Source organism: Trachurus trachurus (assembly GCF_905171665.1).
Source record: "Trachurus trachurus genome assembly, chromosome: 18".
Taxonomy (NCBI): domain Eukaryota; kingdom Metazoa; phylum Chordata; class Actinopteri; order Carangiformes; family Carangidae; genus Trachurus; species Trachurus trachurus.
The window spans coordinates 24,171,431-24,193,725 of record NC_139909.1 but is presented as its reverse complement, the minus strand read 5'-3'; the positions used below and the strand labels follow the sequence as shown (position 1 = coordinate 24,193,725).

Genomic DNA, 22,295 nt, shown 5'->3' with positions numbered 1-22,295 from the left:
GTAAGACACAAAGAGACAGTGTGGTCAAAGAAGACTCCAACACTGTAGACGTAGAGGGACTGAATCCTGGGACTGAATATACTTTCTGCATCACAAGGATAGCAGAAAATGGAGCTCAAAGTGAAGCAGTCTGTGTATCTGTCTGTACAGGTAAATATGAAATTAAGGAAATCTAGCCATATTAGAATTAAAATGCAAAAATATTATATATATTTAACTGAGGTATTACTCAGTGTACAAATTATTATTTTGACTTTACCCCCTGATACCTTTTACATTTGGCAGTTAGAGCAGTAGGCTATATGAAGCTAAGCGAAAGTTAAGACAGGAAGACTCTCTTTAAGCACGCCTCAAAGCCCTTTTCCTGTTTTCCTGCTATCCTCTCGCTCCACCCTTATCCTCATAATTCAACCAATCACAGTCTGCCATCCTCTTTCTCTTCTACCAATCAGTCATTAGCGTCAAATTTAAAAGTACTCTCTCTCTCTGCTGTCATCCAGCCGTCATTTCAGCAAAACTCTCAGCGCCTGTTTGCCCACCTGAGAATGGCGGTTACAATTCCGGTCCTTTTGATGTTTAAATAGTCTGTCCTGATTTAAATAACACTAGATGTTGCCACATAGAGAAAAGTTGAATTTTCATTTTCAAATGAAAGATTTTTTTTATTCTCACAGAGCCTGTCCCTCCTGGGAGGTTAACAGTCTCTGATGTCAGCGGTGAGTCACTGTCTCTGCAGTGGGACACTCCTGCTGGTGAAGTGCAGAGCTACGTTGTGACATGTTGCACTGAGGGAGAAACTGTGCAGGAGTTGACAACAGATACAAATACTGTTACCTTCAACAGCCTGAAGCCAGGAGTGTGGTACTCCCTCCGTGTTTCTACACAACTGAAGAATGAGAGAAAAAGCGAACCAACTGTAACAACTGCATGCACAAGTAAGTAGGCCCTACAAGAAGAAAATCATTATTGTGAAAAAAAACATGATCTAATATTAAATCACATTGTTCAAGTTGGAGGAAATAGGCTACACCAACTAATAACCATATTCTACAATTATAAATAAAGAAGAGTAATAAAACAGACCTCAGCTGTTTCCTGGTGCCTCCACAGCTCATAAGTGATGAAACAGCTCCACCTGCTGTACAAAATAGTGCTACAACACATTTCTTGAAACCTTTTATGTTTCTTCTTTGTTCTATGTTACAAACACAGACACTTAAAAGAATAGTTCACCCAAAATTCAAATTGCACTCATTATCTACTCACCCTCATGTCGACTAAGGGCTGGGAGAAGTTTCAGAGTTATCCGTGGCTTCTCTGAGTTACAGGGGGTCTCGGTGTAGCAGTGCATGTCCATATAACGGTTGCAAATGGATACCAACTGTCTTCGTAACAAAAAGACACACCAAAAAACATCCAAATACCTCCATGCTGCTCGTATGTAATGTTCGTCTTGTATTGAAGCCCCGAAATGCAAAATTGTTCAGAAAAAAATTAAATAAGTCTATATTTCAAGCTTGTTTGCAGCGGAAGATCCTCTTCCTGGACCAGGATATTGAGATGAGTGGAAGGGAAGGAGGGACATGGCCACTGTTCCGTCTAAGGTGTTTTACTGCGCAATTGCGCACTGCTCCCCACCTCTTTGCGCAGAAGACAAAAAAAGTTGCACACTCGAATATCCCCGACTAGTTTACGGTTTATTTCTCCCCAATGTGCGCTTCGAATTGTGAAATTTATGACCTCTGTGGGCGTTTATCACTGCAATGAGTGACAGGTGACAGAAGTGCTGTCAGCCAGTGATCATTAAAAAACATGTCCACGAGGCGCTGCCCAGCCAAGACGCAGCGGTTGTTTAGCTTGACAGCCAATAAATGTGTTAGGACGAGTAGCCGCTGTAGTGGCGTTTTTGTTATTGCATAGCAATTCAGCCATGGCTAAACGGGAGGGTTGTGAGACTGCCGGAAAGGTAAAGAAAAAACGCGCGTCGTTGAAAGTGGAGTGGCTGTCACAGTCTGTGGTCACAGTACGGACGAGGGAACACCGGTGAAACTCGGCGACGGGAAAGTGTGGAGTGGACAATGTTTCCATCCCTCTCTTTCATTGTTTGGAGCACATTGGCAAAACATAACAGTTAATTACAATTTTGCAGGCACACACACACACACACACACACACACACACACACACACACACACACACACACACACACACACACACACACACACACACACACACACACACACACACACACACACACGGTCTGTAAAGTGCAAAAATCTATTTTGCCAAAACAATTTTGTATTGTGTTATCATTAACTGTAACTGGAGTAGCTTAGGTAATGTTGTCAAAATAATCTGTTATTACAGTAATCATTATATATATATATATATATATATATATATATATATATATATATATATATCCATATTACTATATATTAATCATGATATTTGGAGTTGGAGAGGTGAGGCCATAGCATGTGGACGTACTGTTTATGCTTGAGCTTTCGCTCACAGTCGCTCAAGCAGGTCATCAGGAGAGTTGAATTTCTGCTCAGGAGTTTTGAAAATTAGAGGGAACATTGGACATGGCTTAATTTACCCCACTCTATGCTCAATTTACCCCATACACAGGGTACAGTACCCCCTACACATATGAAGGAAGGTCTCTTCCATTCCAACGATCACAAACAGAGGAAATAATCACACAGTTGGGATTACATCTCTCCTTTGAACCATCATAGCATTGCAGCAATTACAGGTGATTCTCATCTATGCACTCTCATTCCCAGTGTTCACTTGTGTTGTTCATTTAATCTTAGATCATCCTCCTGCCGACTGGGCTGAGTGCTTTTATTGTGAAAACCTGACAGGCGCTATGGTGCTAATTCACAAAACCTTAATTAGCAAAAAGTAAATAAACAGCTGCCCTTCGGCCCTTCCATAATTCAGCTCAAACACAAAAAACACAGCGAGCACAGGCAGTAACAACAGGTAGGCTAAGAAATGGGAACATGTTCTGAACTGAACACATTCATGACATGCTGAGTCAGGTGAACTGAAAACACAGCCACAAACTAGTGAACAAAAGGAGATCCATCATGAAAAGAATTGCATAAGAGTGAGGCTCCACACCTTTACTTTGGATCCATGCTTTATCACATTCAACATTTTGATATTACTTACCATTTTCTCTATATCCACAGAGACACACAGACAGATGTTGCTAGAAGAACTGGGTTTGGAGCAGCACTACACAGAGAAGCTGTCACTGAGCAAAATACTTCAGATTGATGAGAAGACCATTTCTGATGAACCTGCCAAGAATCACTCAGATCTTCCATGGTATTTTCTTAAGAAACTTATGATGGTTAATGTGACAGCCAGAAACGTGAAGTGTATATCAGAGTGTGAATCTGACTGTGATGATGTGACACAGGTTATGAAGTTAGATGTTAAAAACCTTGTTGACAGTTCAAAATCAGGCAACATGTTGAATCCTCTCGACATAATCACTGCTATCTTTCTGTGTTCTGATGGTTTTGTCCAGCAGGAAATGGCACTCAAAATGTCAATGTGCCAGTTTTCTGTGCCACTGTTGCTTGATCATGACACAAAACAGTGCACACTCATGCTTTGGGCTTTGAGAGATATTGTTAAAAAGTACAGACCAAAGTCACTTTCACAATCCAAAGGTTTTATTGAAGAGAGAATTGTTCTCTCTAAACTCCCAATGATATCCTTTGTGAGACTGGGGGAGTGCTCCTTGTCCAAGTCAGAGATTCTCAACAAGCTTCTGAGCAATTCTCAGCAGTACCATGACACCTTTGTTCACCACAATATGGAGTGTGGTGACAGTCCAAGAAGAATATCTGATGGACTGACTGAAATTACTTGGTATCTTCCATGTGGAAACAAAAACATTGATGTTTTCAGTGAGCCAGTAGCTGTGGCCAACCTTCGTGGAGACATTGCTTCATTTGAAACTCAGTTTTCTTTTTTGTGTCAGACATCTGCAGCAGTTTTTGTTTTCTTCGACAATTTGGATTCTGAGTGTAAACTGCTTATGAACCAACAACACAAGGCACAGATCTTCTTGGTGGGCAACCAACAAAGCAGGCACTTCAGTACGGAAGCTTTACAAGAAGTGGCAACCAGGTTACACTTGACTAACAGCAAGATCATTTTGAAGACTACACGGATGAATGATGCAGACTTTGTCAAAAATTTGAGGAAAACTGTCAGCATTGCAGTTGAGAAAACAGAGAGGAAGATGAGCATAGAGCAGATGGCTGACATTGCCCATGAACTGGGAATCTTAGTTGATGAAGACTGTCCAGAATGTCAGACTGCCAAGAAAAATGCAGATGCCATCACTGAAGAAATTCAAAACACCTTTAAATACAAAGAAGCTCAGCTTCCCCTGCAAGGTGAAATATGGAAGGAACTGACAAGCTTGGAGAAGGAACTATGTAGGCTACGAAAAGCTGGGTCTGAAAACATAGAAACATACAAAAGCGATCTCCAAGCACAGAAAGAAAAGCTTCGAGCTGAACAGAACTCTTATGACATGTCAAATACAATGACCTGTTTCATCAATGCAATATCAAGCACAGGGATGCAGAGATGTTATTTCCTGAAATGGATGCGAATGAATCTTGATAACCTGTCTCGAGAAAAACTGTCTGAACTCAGAGACCAGTACAAAGAAAAATGCAAGAACTCTGAGAACAAAGATGAGATCAAAGACATTGACAGAGAACTTTCCAACAGCTCACTGGGGACTGAACACTACTTCCGTGAAATGGGTCAGATCTATGAAGCTTCACTTTCTCTTCCAGAAACAGACCCATCACGTAAACAATTACAGCATCTGCCCAAACTCTGTGCAGGATTGTTGCTTGAGGGATTTCCTCTTGAGCTTGTAGACGGAGATGCATCCAACATACCTCTCAGATGGGTGAGTGACGTTCTCTCTGAGCTCAATGCTTTGGTGTCGCCAAAGAACAAGATCCTGGTCGTCACAGTTCTTGGAGTTCAGAGCACAGGAAAGTCCACTCTCCTCAACACCATGTTTGGTGTGCAGTTTGCAGTCAGCAGTGGACGATGTACTCGAGGTGCTTTTATGTTGTTCATCAGAGTCAATGAAGACATGAAAAGAGTTCTCAACTGTGACTTCATGGTGATCATTGACACTGAGGGCTTAAAGTCACCAGAGCTTGCACAGTTGGATGACAGCCATGAACATGACAATGAGCTTGCAACACTTGTGGTGGGGCTGAGTGATGTCACCATCATCAATATAGCAATGGAGAACTCAACAGAAATGAAGGACATCTTGCAGATCGTGGTGCATGCTTTTCTCAGGATGAAAGAGGTGGGCAAAAAGCCCAAATGTCAGTTTGTTCATCAGAATGTTTCAGATGTTTCAGCCCATGACAAGAACTTGAGAGACAGGGAACTGCTCTTGCAACAGTTAAATGAGATGACACAGGCAGCAGCCAAAATGGAAAAGAAAGAGGAGTACAAGAGCTTCACTGATGTGATGGAATACAATCCAGACACTGGGAACTGGTACATTCCTGGACTCTGGAATGGAACCCCACCAATGGCACCAGTCAATGCAGGGTACAGCGAAGCTGTGTATGAGCTCGAGAAGAACGTCATCCAACTACTGGGACGTTGTGAGTCGTCTGCTAATGATATTTTGGAGTTTAAAGAGTGGATGTCCAGTCTGTGGAATGCAGTAAAGCATGAAAACTTCATCTTCAGCTTCAGAAACAGTCTAGTGGCTGATGCTTACATGAGGCTGAACACAGAGTTCAACAAATGGGAATGGGAATTCAAAAAACACATGTATGAGTGGGTGACAAATGCTGAAACAAGAATCTCAAATTTTGGTACAGTTGCTGCAAAATCTGAAATAACTGACATGAAAGATCTTCTTGTGCTTTTGAAAAGTGAAGCCTCCACAGAGCTGTCTAAGTGGGAGACAAAGCTTCTTGAAAATCTGACCCAGTACTTCAAGAAAACAGATGGTCACGTTTATCTAGTAGAAGGATACAAAGAGGACTTTGCAAACAGTGCAAAAACGCTTTGCAGAGAAATGGAGAACTCTGTCTTTCATCAGCTCACAGCAGCAGCAGAAATCAAACAAGGAATGAGAGAACTTGATAGAATCAAGGAAAATCACACAAGAGAAATTGAAAAGGCAGTGTGTGCACTAATTGAACAATGTAGGAAGAAAAACGTCCAGATGAGCGATCCAGAGCTGGACGTGGAATTTGATAAGATGTGGAGTGAAACAATTAAGAAACTGTCTTTTCCTGAACAAAAAGCGACAGATGTTTTCACAAATGTGTTCAGCCATCTCAGAGAAAATCTTGCACATAAGGGGAGTCTTGCATGTGAATTGCTGAGTCACAAATGCCTAAAAGGCTGTGGATTGAAGCCTTTTAACTACACAGTGGAGGGTGTTTTCAAGCAGTTAAAACACCAATTCAGTAAGCTTTTCAACATTGAAGATCATGTAATGCATGTACAAAAAATGTCTAACACAATTATAGAGGAGTGCACGCAGTGTGTGACTGAAAAAGTCAAAAGAAAAAACAATTATCATGACACCTACATCCAGGAGATCCTACGCATGATTGATGAGAAGCTGCAAAACAATCAGGAAGTAAATACAAACATTGAGTTTGAAGTTTTACTGAAACAGCACATCTGTGGATTTGCAGCCAGACACTTTCAGAAGATGCATGAAGATTTCCTTCATTTGAACAATCCTTACAGATGTCTGAATCAAAATAAAGAAAAGTTTTGCGCTGATTTCAAAGATGTGTTTTATAAACGAGACCAGTGCAGGAAGAAGGCAGAACAATTCACCAACCGATTTGTGAAGCCTGCAGTCCAGGACTACATCAATCGTTCCCTGGGTCCTGACATCATTGGTGAGATGCTGACACTACAGCAGTTCAGCACGAGAATGTCCTTCCAGTATTCAGTTGTACTGGATTTGCTGACAAAGGATGAGTTTGAAAACTATTTGAGTTACATTGACAGTTATGAGGAATTCACGAGGAAGTGGATACACAACCAGATTGTCAGTCACTTCTCAAAGGGCTTCAAGACATTTGAGTTTCAGGATCGGCATCTTCAGTCATGCATCAACAGCATAAATGATGCTATCACCAAGGCCAAAATGAAACAGAGTGGCAACTTGAAGACGTTTGTTGATCATGTGTGTCAGGAACTTGGAGATAAACTGGTTATTTCCCAGGATGCCCTTGGTGCTTTCATGATCCTGAACACAGCAAACCAGGAACAGTTTGCACACTGGTTCACAGAGTGTGTGAAAGACATGGGAGAAGTTCTAAGAGAAGAGTTTAAAAGAACAAACATTGAAACCAAGCTAGAAGAAGTTCATGTGCAACCTCAGAATGAGCTTGTCACCAGACTGATTGGATGTGGTAAACAGTGTCCGTTCTGCAAAGTGCCCTGTGAGGCAGGTGGAAAAGGCCATACTGAACACTGGGCCTCACTTCATCGGCCACAGGGTTTAGGTAGAGTCCGGTGTAAATACTCAGAGAAGATCATCACAGATGTATGCTCAACATCTGTGAGCAGTGATGCAACGTTTCGTAGTCTTGTAACACGTTTTCAGTGGCACCCTTACAAGAATTACAGAGATGTTTTCCCAGAGTGGAGAATTCCTCCTGATGGAAGCCTCGAGGCATCTGACTGCTGGAAATATGTGATGGCAACATTCAATAAGAAGTTTGCTAAATCATATAATACAAAGCCTGCTGATATTCCTTCAAGTTGGAAAAAAATTACACCTGAGCAGGCAAAAGACACTCTGAAAGAGGCATTTAACATCAGATGAGAAATACTCTTGATGGTCACTCACTTGGTCAAGAGATACTGCCAATACTGCCAAAACATGTTAAGTTTGTACAAAAAATATTTTCTTTTCACCTATTATGAGGCTGTAGTCATATTTCCAGCTTTTTTTTTTTTTTTTTTTTTTAATTCTGATCTCATGTTGACATACAAGAGAATGTAAGATGACAAATCAAAAGAGAAATCGCCAATACACTCATTTCCATTTCCATTCCCCATTACAGCTTTGAGCATGGATTTCATTGAAAACCACCAAGATTACGTTTCATGCTGATTGTGAAATATGCTTTGTTAACACTTTGAGACTTTGTATGTCTATATACGTATGACACATTCACACATGCAGAAATATTAACATTTGTTCCAAGCTTTGTACCATTCTAGACATTTTAGTATTTGAAATTATGTTGATGAAAATAGAAAGGCATTTTTTTTCCCCCTATTTTTTTTTTCTTCCTTTGGGTCAGTTACAATTGTAAAAATAATTAAAGAGCCATTTAAACATCAGTCTGTCAGTGAGTGATATTGTCAACCCGTCTACATCACTCTCAACTGACTGTGTGAATATATAAGGGTTAGTGTAAATGAAAACATTTCTGAAAACGGACTGGTTTGCACGCACTTTTTTTTGTAAACGGAGAGGGTGAAATGTCCGTTTATGAAAATAGCCAGACACGTGTAAACGTAGTCTTAATTACCCTATGCACACTGACTCATCACATGGGCAAACACCTGCCACACACTTTTACAATTAGCAATCAGAGCTTTATCATAAAAGGGCACCATGATGATGTGATGTGGATGAGGTGCTGTGGTTAGACAGAAACAGAAGAGAGGATGCAGCATAGTTTTTTTAAAATATTTTTTACTGTAACTGTATACAGTAAGTTCCTCTGTTGTGTTGTATGTAGACCACTGTATGTGAAACTTCGTGTTGATTGGGATGTACACTGCACATAGTTTTTGGGGAAAACAAAATATATTTGTTACAGTGTATTTGCGTGTTTTGAGTATAAAAACAATATTCTAAAAATATTTTACAACACACTCATGTATGTACTGTCTATAGTAAGTGTAACACTGAACAAAAAAAGGCCTAAGTCATTATGATGAATGAAGAAGTGTTTTCCATTCATCATACGTAGTGTTTTACATTGAGCACATCAGTGTCCAACTGGTTCTTATAAATGTCTATTCATATGATAGTTTGTGTGTGTCATTTGAAAACAAAATACCATTTTGAGAAGAAATAATATTGCTTTGAACATAAAGTTTATGTGTGTTTTTTGATTTGAGTTCCGAGATTATGAGGCATGCTTTCAGAAAATGTGTGTAAACAATCGAGAAAAACAGTAATAAAGAAACACAATCAGCAGTCTGGCTATGAATGTCTTTAATGTTTCCCAGATCAGAATCACAGCATACAGTGTATAATAACTTCTAAAGTAAACAGAAATGTCATCACCTCATTTATTTATATAGTTTTACTCTACTTTAAAAAAAAAATAATCTTTTTTTTTTTAAATTCCTTTATTTAACATTTTTCTTCATCTCAAGTCTTGGGTTTCTGAATTCAATAAAGAATGTAAAAACAAGACAACAGGTGCAACTTTGCTAGCCAGGTTTATGCGTGTGTGTGTCATTGCATGTGTATGTTTGTCATTATGGGTATTAATCATGTGCTTTCATGCATCATTGTCCTGACACAGGGTCTCTAAATAACCTCACTGATGTGCATGAAGTCACATTATTTGAGTTGGATGACTGTAGTTTCTGGGCATGTTGAAAATACTAAACTGAAATCCAGCAGCAACTGTGTGAACCACAGAGCTGCAGTGAGTCACTTTGGTTACTTTATCCAGTCTGATCCATAGTCAGACAGACTTTTCTAATTTACTTCACATCGTCCACGTCTCATCTGTTTAGAAATATTTTCTGCTACATGACATCATCTCAAGGGCAACACCACCTCCATCATCACAATGCAACACAGTGTGTGGAAGGAAAAAGTTGGACCGCGTGTGTGAGTGTTACTCTATGAGGGTATGAGGCATCTTATGGTATCAAAGCCCTCATGTCTGTCCCACATGTGATTACGTGGCTACATGTAAACACTGCTACATGTGAAGTGAGCTAACATTAAACTGAGAGCACTTGCATCAAGTGTCTCAGTCTAGAAGTCCTGACCATGAATCACTGGCCAGTTCCCCACACCGTCACCATCATGACATTAGTTAGCTGGCAAAAGGCAAAGCTGGCTTTTATCAGTAGCCTACTCTTAGCCTCTGAAAGTCACACAGATCATGCAGCACAGACACTGGGAGTATATTTAGAACAGTTTTCGAAATAAAGGTTTGATGAGGGTTGAATAAAAAAAAGGCAGAGATGATGCTTCTTGTACTACTTGAGAAATGCTAACTACGGCATCTTAGACCTAATGGTCTAGGATGCCAATGTGATAGTGATGTGAGTAGGGATATTCAGCAAAAGAGAAAACTCATTTATCTCAAGATAGATGCAAATGACTGAATCTGTTGTCTTCATTCACTTCAAAAAATATGAAAAAAATAAAGAAACTTAACATTCACAAATATTTTGTCTGTTTTGATTCTTCACATAAAAATGTGCAGTTTAGATTCTCATCCAGATGCCTGTTTCTTGTCCTGCCACCCAATTTGCTCAGTTGCCAGACTGCAGACAATCTGGCACAATGGCACCCTCCAGTGTTAGTTTATAAAATTGACAGGGACGGGGACATAACACATACAAATAGAACAGAATACCTTGTTTCTGTTGTCACCAGCAGTGGTGATTGTGGGAGTCATGCATGAATTGCTGAGATAAAAAGGCATCAAGTTTGTGGACTGTTGCATTTCAAATATGCAGAAGAAGGACTCGACATACAAGTTAAACACCACATGAGCAAATGGTTTCACCTTCAAGATCATAGATGGCACAAAAACTGTTAGACAGTGTCGTAGCCGTTTGCTTTAAGTTTGTTGCTTAGAAGGTTACAAGAAAAAACAATTCACCTCACAACACATCTGTGGAATGCAGCCACAAAGTTTCAGAAAATGGCCAAAGACTTCCCCCATGAAATGATATCACACTGCAGCCCAAATGCAGACACAAACACAGGAGAGTGAGCTCAAAAACGTACCCAATAGTCCAAACATGAAAAATCCAAACACTTGGTCGAACGGCTCTAAAGTCCTAGATGTCATAAAAAAGAAACACAAAAAGGGGTCTCCAATCAAAAGTGCAATACAATTAATGTACAACCAAAACAGCTAAGGACTCTTAAAGAGGAACTATGCAAGATTTTTACCTTGTTTAAACAGGTAATTGGAGTAATTGTGATGGTTAAATGATTTATACCGAACTGAACGCTGCCTCATGAGCCACAGCTGCCCAGTGGCAAGTGGAATGCAACTAACGTAAACCAAATAACCAAGGACTCCTAAAGCAGGGCACATGGAGGAAAAACACATTGGAGGGAGTGAACACAAAACCACCAGGATGACAAGATGAACTGGTAATCACCAGAAGGAACACACACACTAAACTGACATGGAGTAATGACAAAAGAGACATAGCTGTGAGAGACGCAGGTCAGAGACAACAGGCCAGGAAGAAGAGGACACAAATAAGAGATTAAAAAACAACAACAATAAGGAAACTCAAACTAAAGAAGGAGAAAACAGAGGATACGACAAATGATCCTTACAGATGTCTGAATCAAACCAAAGAAAAGGTTTGTGCTGATTTAAAAGTTGTGTTTTATAAATGAGACCAGTAGAAGTCAGAAGAATTCACCAACAATGTCTGCCTCACTATGTGTATTGTTTCCTGGGTCCTGATATCAGCACAAGAGTGTTACTGAACACAAACATGAAACACCTTCTTGTGAAGCCTCACATTAATCTTTTCATCAGAATTTTTGAATCTGGTAAACAGAGTCCATTCAGCTCAGTGCCCTGGGAGGCAGGAGGAAAAGATCATACTGAACACTGGGCCTCACTTCATCAGCCACAGGGTCTGGGTAGACACTGATGAAACAGGACATAGAAACTGATGGCTGAAGATGACCCATATTAGCACAAGTGAAATTCCCAGACTGATGTATTTCTCCAGGTTTAAGCTATGAGGCATCAGACTGCTGGAAATACTGACAAAGTTCAACAACATAATTACAATGCAAAGCCTCCTGACATGTCTTGTAAAAAATGACAGCTAAGTGAAGAGAGTTCAAGCTGTCATTTAACATCAAATGAGATGCAATGGACTGGTCAGGTCTGAAGTGCTCACAAACAAATACTAGTAATAGTAATACTAATAATAGTCCTAACCGACAGTGTAGGTTAAGGAGAAAAGCCAGGGGAGGAAAGAGGAGCTGGACTGGTTTTCCACACAGGAGAAATAGTGTGGAGGTGGGTCAGCCTACCGGAGCAGCAGTGGGTCCTCAGTTGATGGTGGGTGGATCTTCATAATAAAAGCAGCCTGGTTCTCAGTAATGTAAGATGTGGAGCTGTGGTCCTCTTATGTCTGCATCTCCAGTGTAACACTCAATCCAGCTGTCACCACGCCAACCACACAGGTGAGTCTCATCACCTCATTAACTCCAGTGGATGCACATGATTAATTAATCACAAAGGTGTGATTATCTGCGACCAAATCACACCTATGCTGATATACAGTACAACAGCACTCCCTCTCGTGTGACATTGCTTAATTAAGAAAGATCTGAAAACACATCATGAAAACACATTTCATCGTTTTTTGTTGTAAATTTATAATTGACATCAATTTTCGTGCCTCTATTGATTTCTTATAATGTAGCCTATTATATTCTCTTAATTCCGCAGTACAACAGGGAAAACATCTTTTTGCACAAAGACATCTGCGATAACTTATCAAGGACCACTCCTCAGTTTACTGGAAACCAACTTTGTTTTCTGGGAAAACATGTGACCCTGAAATCAAAAGTGAAAGTGACTTCACCAGCAGCAGTATAAAAGGACTGTCTGCACTGCAGTGTCTTGTAGAGGGAGGCTCTTTTCATCCTGAACACAACTGAAGTGAACTGCAGAGGGTTCCTGGCTGAAAGAAGTGGTTGAGTCGTATGTGAATGGCTTCTGCAAAGGTGAGTAAATAAATGCTTTTGTTTTATCAATGAATTCAGCTACAAGTCAAAAAGTTGGACATTTGATTTTGTTAGTTTTCTTAGTAGGCTACCAGGAAATATATAATCCAACAATATTCCTGAATACTTGTTTAAGCTGGTGATGAGGAATTTCTAATGCAGTGTGATGCTACAGAGCTCTCTGCCTCTACTGTAAACTTTCATTAAAACTGAGCATCTGAGGCTGAGAAACATTTCACTATGTTTTCAATGGTTTCATTTTTATTGATATATGTGTGGATGATATGATTGACTACCAGACCACAACACCTATTTTATGATGATGTTGGAGAAAACATAATAATGCTAGTGCTTGATGTATAAGACCAGAAGCAAGCTAAGAGGCTATTTTGGGGGGGGGGGGGGAAATTAATCTTGACCATTGGGGGCATACTTTCTTTCTCTTTTAAGAAAGGTTTGTGTTGTCTTACATCTGCATTTCCTCTGAACGTCAGAAGAAAGTTGACCTGTACATTTCCTAGTGTCTTTAGAATTAAATGATGTTTACAATCAAGTGTAATTAGTAGAACATGTAATCAGTAAATAAGCCTCATATAAACTATCCATTTCTACCCTTGTAATTCTGGCAAGGTCTCACTGCTAGGTCACAGCTGAGTGAGGAAAATTACCCACAAGGGGTGCCAACAGTTAACAGCTTAACAGTTAATTTGATGGAGTTGTTCAGAGTGAGTAATGTGAAGCTGAAGCAGGAGGGTGAGAATTTACTGCAGAGATGTAGGAATCTGGGATATTGATGTGCTCTGAGAATGAAGCCTGATAGACTTGTCTCATTACTTTCAGTGAGAGGATGTTTGAATAATTACGACCAGGTGTGGGACAACTGACAGTGAAGCCACAATGGAGGTAAACAGCTTGTCTGTACATGTCTAACATATCAATAAAGATACAATGAGTCCTTGAAAACAATATGTCCTGGACTGTGAACTGATTCATTACATTTGCAAAATGTATATTTTTTTCCATCATTTACCAAGGAAAATACTGAAGACACATTCTTTGAGCTTTACTGTGAGGAATTTCAAAGGAGGTTAAATCGAAAGCAACTGAACTTAGTTATTTGTCTAGGAAGACGTTTCACCTCTCATCCAAGAGGCTTGGGTGAGAGGTGAAACGAAATGAGAAAGGTGAAATGAGAGGTGAAACGTCTTCCTAGACAAATAACTAAGTTCAGTTGCTTTCGATTTAACCTCCTTTGAAATACTATGACCTGGACAAATGAGAATATGCACCGGCTTACTGTGAGGAAGTAGACCCAGGATCAACATGCTTCGACAGCGAGGTCGACGGTCAACAGACTGATGCAGCTGGTCAAGGTCAGCATTCATCTATCTTTATCTATTGTTCAACAGAAAGGTATCACATGATGTGACTGTTGTGTGTGAAAGACTGACACGCACACACGTGTTACTTCAGCATACACTGCCTTTTTTTACTTCAGTCTCATGTGTAGATCAACACTTCCTTGTTTTACAATGCGTGCGCATTACACGTAACGTCACATCCCATAATGATCACACAGTCTCTTAAAGCCCTTAACCACTATTTAGCAACGTACAGCAAACCCCATGTATCACAGTGTGACCATGTTATTAGAACATAACAGTGACATCTGTATGTGGTCAAATCTTACTGTCATAACCACCAAAACTATTATTTCCACAGTTCCCTGCCCTTCTGTGACGACCACAATCTATGAGCTCCGCAGCACACTAGTGTCTCATCATGTGGATTCTCCTGCTGGTGAACTGGGGAGTCACATTGTGACTTTTTGCAAAGAGGGAAAAAATGCGCAAGAGATAATGGACCTGGTGGTGGCAGACATCAAAAACTCCCTCAAGTCCCCTGAGGAAGTGAGGGATGAAAACACAGACAGACCTGCAACAACTGAACACACAAGTAAGTAAAGGATAAATGTTGTCAGAAACATTTAGTGAAAAGTCACTAAGCTCTCCCAAAACAAACAATATTATGATAATATAAACAATTTAAATCACAAGTAGGAGATGTTCATCAAGTTCCCTTGCTGAATAATGACAGTAGGCCTACTGCAATATGTCCATTAACTGACATTTCCACCCAGTGTACTTATGAATGTCTTGTATGTGTCAATTATTCCAACGTTTTAGAGCACACATGACTACCTACAAGAGTAACAAGTATCTTGATATTCACAGAGATACAGCTGCAGAGCTTCTTGGAGGACCTGGGGTTGATGCAGCACTACACAAAGAAGCTACCACTGAGCAAAATACTTCAGATTGATGAGAAGACCATTGCTGATGAACCTGCTAAGAATCACTCAGATCATCCATGGTATTTTCTAAAGAAACTAATGATGGTTAATGTGACAGCCAGGAATATGAAGTGTACATCAGAGAGTGAATCTGACAATAATCATGTGGCAGGAAATACAAGTATGGATTTTGATAATCTTCTTGAAAGTCCAAATTCAGGCAACATGCTAAACCCCCTTGACATAATCACTGCTATCTTTCTGTGTTCTGATGGTTTTGTCCAGCAAGAAATGGCACTCAAAATGTCCATGTGCCAGTTTTCTGTGCCTCTGCTGCTTTCCAATTGTGACACAAAACAGTGCACACTCATGCTCTGGGCTTTGAGAGATATTGTTAAAAAGTACAGACCGGAGTCACTTTCACAATCCAAAGGTTTTATTGAAGAGAGAATTGTTCTCTCTAAACTCCCAATGATATCCTTTGTGAGACTGGGGGAGTGCTCCTTGTCCAAGTCAGAGATTCTCAACAAGCTTCTGAGCAATTCTCAGCAGTACCATGACACCTTCATCCACCACAATATGGAGTGTGGTGACAGTCCAAGAAGAATATCTAATGGACTGACTGAAATTACTTGGTACCTTCCATGTGGAAACAAAAACATTGATGTTTTCAGTGAGCCAGTAGCTGTAGCCAACCTTCGTGGTGACATTGCTTCATTTGAAACTCAGTTTTCTTTTTTATGTCAGACATCTGCAGCAGTTTTTGTTTTCTTTGACAATTTGGACTGTGAGTGTAAACTGCTTATGAACCAACACCACAAGGCACAGATCTTCTTGGTGGGTAACCATCAAAGCAGGCACTTCAATATGAATGCTGTTAAAAAAGTTGCAACCAAACTGAGCTTGACTACCAACAACATCCTTATTAAGACTAAGCAGAAAAACGATGCAGACTTTGTCAAAAATCTGAGGAAAACAGTGAAAGATGTAGTTGAGAAAAAAGATAGGAAGATGAGCATAGAGCAGATGGCTGACATCGCCCGTGAACTGGGAATCTTGGTTGATGAAGACTGTCCAGAATGTCAGACTGCCAAGAAAAATGCAGATGCCATCACTGAAGAAATTCAAAACACCGTTCAATACAAACGACTTCAGCTTCCCCGCCATGGGGAAATATGGAAGGAACTGACAAGCTTGGAGAAGGAACAATATAGGCTCCGAAAAGCTGGGTCTGAAAACATAGAAACATACAAAAGTGATCTCCAGGAAAAGAAAGAAAACCTTCGAGCTGAACAGAACTCTTATGATATGTCAAATGCAATGACTTGCTTCATCAATGCAGTATCAAGCACAGGGATGGAAAAATATTATTTTCTGAAATGGATGCGAATGAACCTCGATAACCTGTCTCGGGAAAAACTGTCTGAACTCAGAGAGCAGTACAAAGAAAAATGCAAGAACTCTGAGAATAAAGATGAGATCAAACACATTGACAGAGAACTTTCCAACAGCTCACTGGGGACTGAACACTTCTTCCGTGAAATGGGTCAGATCTATGAAGCTTCACTTTCTCTTCCAGAAACACACCGATCACGTCAACAATTACAGCATCTGCCCAAACTCTGTGCAGGACTGCTGCTTGATGGATTTCCCCTTGAGCTTGTAGATGGAGATGCATCCAACATACCTCTCAGATGGGTGAGTGACGTTCTCTCTGAGCTCAATGCCTTGGTGTCTCCAAAGAACAAGATCCTGGTCGTCACAGTTCTTGGAGTTCAGAGCACAGGAAAGTCCACTCTCCTCAACACCATGTTTGGTGTGCAGTTTGCAGTCAGCAGTGGACGATGTACTCGAGGTGCTTTTATGTTGCTCATCAGAGTCAATGAAGACATGAAAAGAGTTCTCAACTGTGACTTCATGGTGATCATTGACACTGAGGGCTTAAAGTCACCAGAGCTTGCACAGTTGGATGACAGCCATGAACATGACAATGAGCTTGCAACACTTGTTGTGGGGCTGAGTGATGTCACCATCATCAATATAGCAATGGAGAACTCAACAGAAATGAAGGACATCTTGCAGATCGTGGTGCATGCTTTTCTCAGGATGAAAGAGGTGGGCAAAAAGCCTAAATGTCAGTTTGTTCATCAGAATGTTTCAGATGTGTCAGCCCATGAGAAGAACTTGAGAGACAGGAAACTGCTCTTGGAACAGTTAAATGAGATGACACAGGCAGCAGCCAAGATGGAAAAGAAAGAGGAGTACAAGAGCTTCACTGATGTGATGGAATACAATCCAGACACTGGGAACTGGTACATTCCTGGACTCTGGAATGGAACCCCACCTATGGCACCAGTCAATGCAGGGTACAGCGAAGCTGTGTATGAGCTCGAGAAGAACGTCATCCAACTACTGGGACGTTGTGAGTCGTCTGCTAATGATATTTTGGAGTTTAAAGAGTGGATGTCCAGTCTGTGGACTGCAGTGAAGCATGAAAACGTCATCTTCAGCTTCAGAAACAGTCTAGTTGCTGATGCCTACATGAGGCTGAACACAGAGTTCAACAAATGGGAATGGGAATTTAAAAAACACATGTACGAGTGGGTGACAAATGCTGAAACAAGAATTTCAAATTTCGGTACAGTTGCTGCAAAATCTGAAATAACTGACATGAAAGATCTTCTTATGCTTTTGAAAAGCGACGCCTCCACAGAGCTGTCTAAGTGGGAGACGAAGCTTCTTGAAAATCTGACCCAGTACTTCAAGAAAACAGATGGTCACGTTTATCTAGTAGAAGGATACAAAGAAGACTTTGCAAACAGTGCAAAAACGCTTTGCAGAGAAATGGAGAACTCTGTCTTTCATCAGCTCACAGCAGCAGCAGAAATCAGACAAGGAATGAGAGAACTTGATAGAATCAAGGAAAACCACACAAGAGAAATTGAAAAGTCAGTGTGTGCACTGATTGATCAATGTAGGAAGAAGAATGTCAAGATGAGTGAACCGGAGCTGGACATGGAATTTGATAAGATGTGGAGAGAAACAGTAAAGAAGCTGTCTTTTCCTGAACAAAAGAAAACAGATGTCTTTGCCAGTGTATCCCACCACCTAAGATCAAATCTGTCACACAAGGGGAGTCGTGAATTGTTGAGTGAAAAAAGGCTGGAAGATTGTGGACTGGATTCTTTTGACTGCACAGTGGAGTTTTTTAAGAAAGAAGATTACATAATGCGTGTAAAAAAGTTTTCTGGCACAATCAGTGATGAGTGCAGACAGTTTGTGATTGAAAAAGTCGAAAGAAAAAACAATTATCATGACATCTATATTCAGGAGATCCTACACATGATTGATGAGAAGCTGCTGAATGAACAGGGTGTAAATACAAACATTGGATTTGAAGTTTCTCTGAAACAGCACATCTGTGGATTTGCAGCCAGACACTTTCAGAAGATGCATGAAGATTTCCTTCATTTGAACGATCCTTACAGATGTCTGAATCAAAACAAGAAATTTTTTTGTGCTGATTTCAAAGATGTGTTTCATAAACAATACCAGTGCCAGAAGAAGGCAGAAGAATTCACCAACCGTTGCTTGAAGCCTGCAGTCCAGGACTACATCAATCGTTCCCTGGGTCCTTACATCATCGGTGAGATGCTGACACTACAGCAGTTCAGCACAAGAATGTCCTTCCAGTATTCACTTTTACTGGATTTACTGACAAAAGATACATTTGAAAAATATATGAGCTACATTGGATCATATGAAGTGTACGTGAAGAAGATTATATTCGAACAAATAGTGACTCACTTTTCAAATGGTTCAAAGATGGCAGAGTTTGAGTATTGGCAGCTTCAGTCAAGTATCTTCAGCATAAATGATGCTATCAACAAGGCCAAAATGCAAAATAGTTACAATTTGAAGACATTTGTTGAATACATCTGCAACGAACTTGGAGAGGGACTGGTCATTTCCCAGGATGCTCTTGGTGCTTTCATGATCCTGAACACAGCCAACCAGCAACAGTTTGGACACTGGTTAACAGAGTGTGTGCAGGAGATGGGAGAAGTTCTTAGAGAAGAGTTTAAACAAATCAACATTCAGGAGAAGCTCAAACATCTTCATGTGAAGCCTCAGAATGAGCTTTTCACCAGACTGTTTGGATGTGGTAAACAGTGTCCGTTCTGCAAAGTGCCCTGTGAGGCCGGAGGAAGAGCCCATACTGAACACTTTGCTTCACTGCATCGACCACAGGGTCTCAGTAGACACCAATCTTTTTGGTCACAAGCACATGCCACTGACATATGCTCCTCACTTGTAGACAGTGAAGCCTATTTCTTTGGGCCGGATACAAAGTTTAAATTTCATCCCTACAAGAATTACAGAGATATTTTCCCAGAGTGGAGAATCGCCCCTGATGGAAGCCTTGGAGCCTCAGACTACTGGAAATATGTTATGACAAAATTCAATGACAAGTTTGCCAAAGAATATAATGCACGGCCTGCTGATATTCCTTCAAGCTGGAAAAAAATTGCCCTAGAGCAGGCAAAGGCCAGTCTGAAAGAGTCATTTAACTTCAGCTGAGAACTGTGGCTGCCATTTTGTCATGATGCCATGATATTTTGAGTAATGAATTCAACCAGCTTAATCAAAGATTATATTACTATTTGCAATTTAGGAAAATACCAATCATCATGCAACTTACATCTTAACATTTTCCTTTTATTTATTTTGAGTGAACAAAATTGTAAGTGTACGTTTTTGGGAGATATTTTGATTTTAACATACAGGTGAATACAGGATGACAAGCTAAAATATATACAGATGAACCAGATATCTCTTTTACTAGTTATGACAAAATTCAATGACAAGTTTGCCAAAGAATATAATGCACAACCTGCTGATATTCCTTCAAGTTGGAAGAAAATTACACCAGAGCAGGCAAAGGCCAGTCTGAAAGAGTCATTTACAGTAACTTCAGCTGAGAACTGTGGCTGTCGCGTTGTCAGACTGAGTTGTGAGTTCAAACATTATAATCAAAGATTGTATTACTATTTGCACTACTATTTGTATTACTATTTGATTTATCAATCATTGTACAACTAACATCTGATCCTATTTTGAGTGAACAGAGCTGTCAGTGTGCCCATCCCCTTTTCTTTTTTAAAGCCTTTAATCGATAGCACAGTCTTGAGAGAGACAGGAAATGGGGAGGCAGAGAGGGGGAATGACATGCAGGAAAGGGCTGCCCAATGCGGGATTCAAACCGGGGCCGCCTGCAGTGAGGACTGTGGCCTCAACATAAGGCGGCAGCTCTACCAAGTGAGCTAAACGCTGCCCCTCCTCTGCCTTTTGGGGGGATATTTTGATTTTAACATTATACAAGATAGACTTTGTGATAAATGATAGATGTTCTTTAACTATTTATTTTATTGATGTATTCACATTTTGAGACACTGTATGCCAAATAATAAAAAGTAATCGCTTATGTGAGCTCATCCCAATCTCCCGTCCCCTGCACACTCACAACACCAGGAAAAAAAATCTCATATTGGGGAAAAAGCGAAAACTCACAAGTACCAGCCTGAGTGTGGTCTGCAGGGGTCGGTAGATTTGGAATGAACTGGTTGGGTTCATTAAATATCCACAGTCCTTTTCTGCCTTCAGAAAAATGTTAGAAAGAAATTCCTGTCCTCCTATGTATAATATAACTTCTGCCACAATCATGTATTTCGTCTTATCGTGTACTATTTATATAACCTCTGCAAGAATCATGTATCTCGTCTTATCTTATACTATTTATAATGTAACCTCCACCAGAATCATGTTTTGCCTAGAATCATGTATCTCGCCTTACTTTAGTAATTATAATATAACCACTGTCAGAATCATGTAGGCTACCTCTTGGGAACAACGTGTACCTTTGTATGAGTGTGTGGGTGCTTGTGTGTGGAATAGGTTGATGACTGTGTGTGAGTACCAATGGATGTCTAGTAAAGGGTGCAGGGTGGTCTTGTGATTATGTGGGTGTGGGGGAATAGAAAATGCTGTTGATTGCTTGGGTCCCCTATTTATAAGCAGTTTCTGTTTCTTTGGGGTTCCCTTTCATGTACATCTGTTGCAACTGCTCATCTGTACGACATTTTCTTTCTTCTGGATTTTTCTGTGAATAAAGACACACAAGCAGCAGTCTGGCTATGAATGTCTTTAATGTTTCCCAGATCAGATAATAATTTCTAAAGTAAACAGAAACATCATCACCTCATGCATAATATAGTTTTACTTTACTTTTATTTTTAATAATAATCTTTTCCTTTAAAAGTTATTTATTTAACATTTTTCTTCATCTCAAGTCTGAGGGTTTATGTATATACTGTATGTGTTTATATATGTGTGCATTTATGTGTGTGTGTCATTGCATGTGTATGTTTGCCATTATGGGGTGTTAATCATGTGCTATCATGCATCATTGTCCTGACACGGGTTCTCTAAATAACCTCACTGATGTGCATGAAGTCACATTATTTGAGTTGGATGACTGTAGTTTCTGGGCATGTTGAAAACACTAAACCTAAATACTAAATCCAGCAGCAACTGTGTGAACCACAGAGCTGCAGTGAGTCACTTTGGTTACTTTATCCAGTCTGATCCATAGTCAGACAGACTTTTCTCATCTGTTTAGAAAGATTTTCTGCTACATGACATCATCTCAAGGGCAACACCACCTCCATCATCACAATGCAACAGGAAGGAAAAAGTTGGACCGCGTGTGTGAGTGTTACTCTATGAGGGTATGAGGCATCTTATGGTATCAAAGCCCTCATGTCTGTCCCACATGTGATTACGTGGCTACATGTAAACACTGCTACATGTGAAGTGAGCTAACATTAAACTGAGAGCACTTGCATCAAGTGTCTCAGTCTAGAAGTCCTGACCATGAATCACTGGCCAGTTCCCCAC

The 22,295-nt window shown here is 40.2% G+C and overlaps 1 protein-coding gene across 1 annotated transcript; it reads left to right on the top strand.

Annotated features, from left to right (window-relative positions):
- The first annotated feature begins 719 nt into the window (after positions 1-719).
- On the top strand, positions 720-20,060 carry LOC311001956 (uncharacterized protein). The gene is made up of 4 exons (XM_083993135.1): positions 720-935; positions 3,207-7,499; positions 14,768-15,001; positions 15,280-20,060. The coding sequence occupies exons 2-4, from the start codon at positions 3,221-3,223 to the stop codon at positions 19,917-19,919; spliced, it is 9,153 nt and encodes a 3,050-aa protein (XP_083849261.1). The 5' UTR covers positions 720-935; positions 3,207-3,220; the 3' UTR covers positions 19,920-20,060.
- The last annotated feature ends 2,235 nt before the right edge of the window (positions 20,061-22,295 follow it).

What these genes read in the sequence shown, in the direction of transcription:
- LOC311001956 (XM_083993135.1), top strand. Translation starts at nt 3,221, where the DNA reads ATGTTGCTAGAAGAACTGGGTTTGGAGCAGCACTACACAGAGAAGCTG. An exon ending in TCCGTTCTGCAAAGTGCCCT is followed by an intron (nt 7,500 to 14,767) that starts GTGAGGCAGGTG and finishes TTATTTCCACAG; the next exon opens with TTCCCTGCCCTTCTGTGACG. An exon ending in TGCAACAACTGAACACACAA is followed by an intron (nt 15,002 to 15,279) that starts GTAAGTAAAGGA and finishes TGATATTCACAG; the next exon opens with AGATACAGCTGCAGAGCTTC.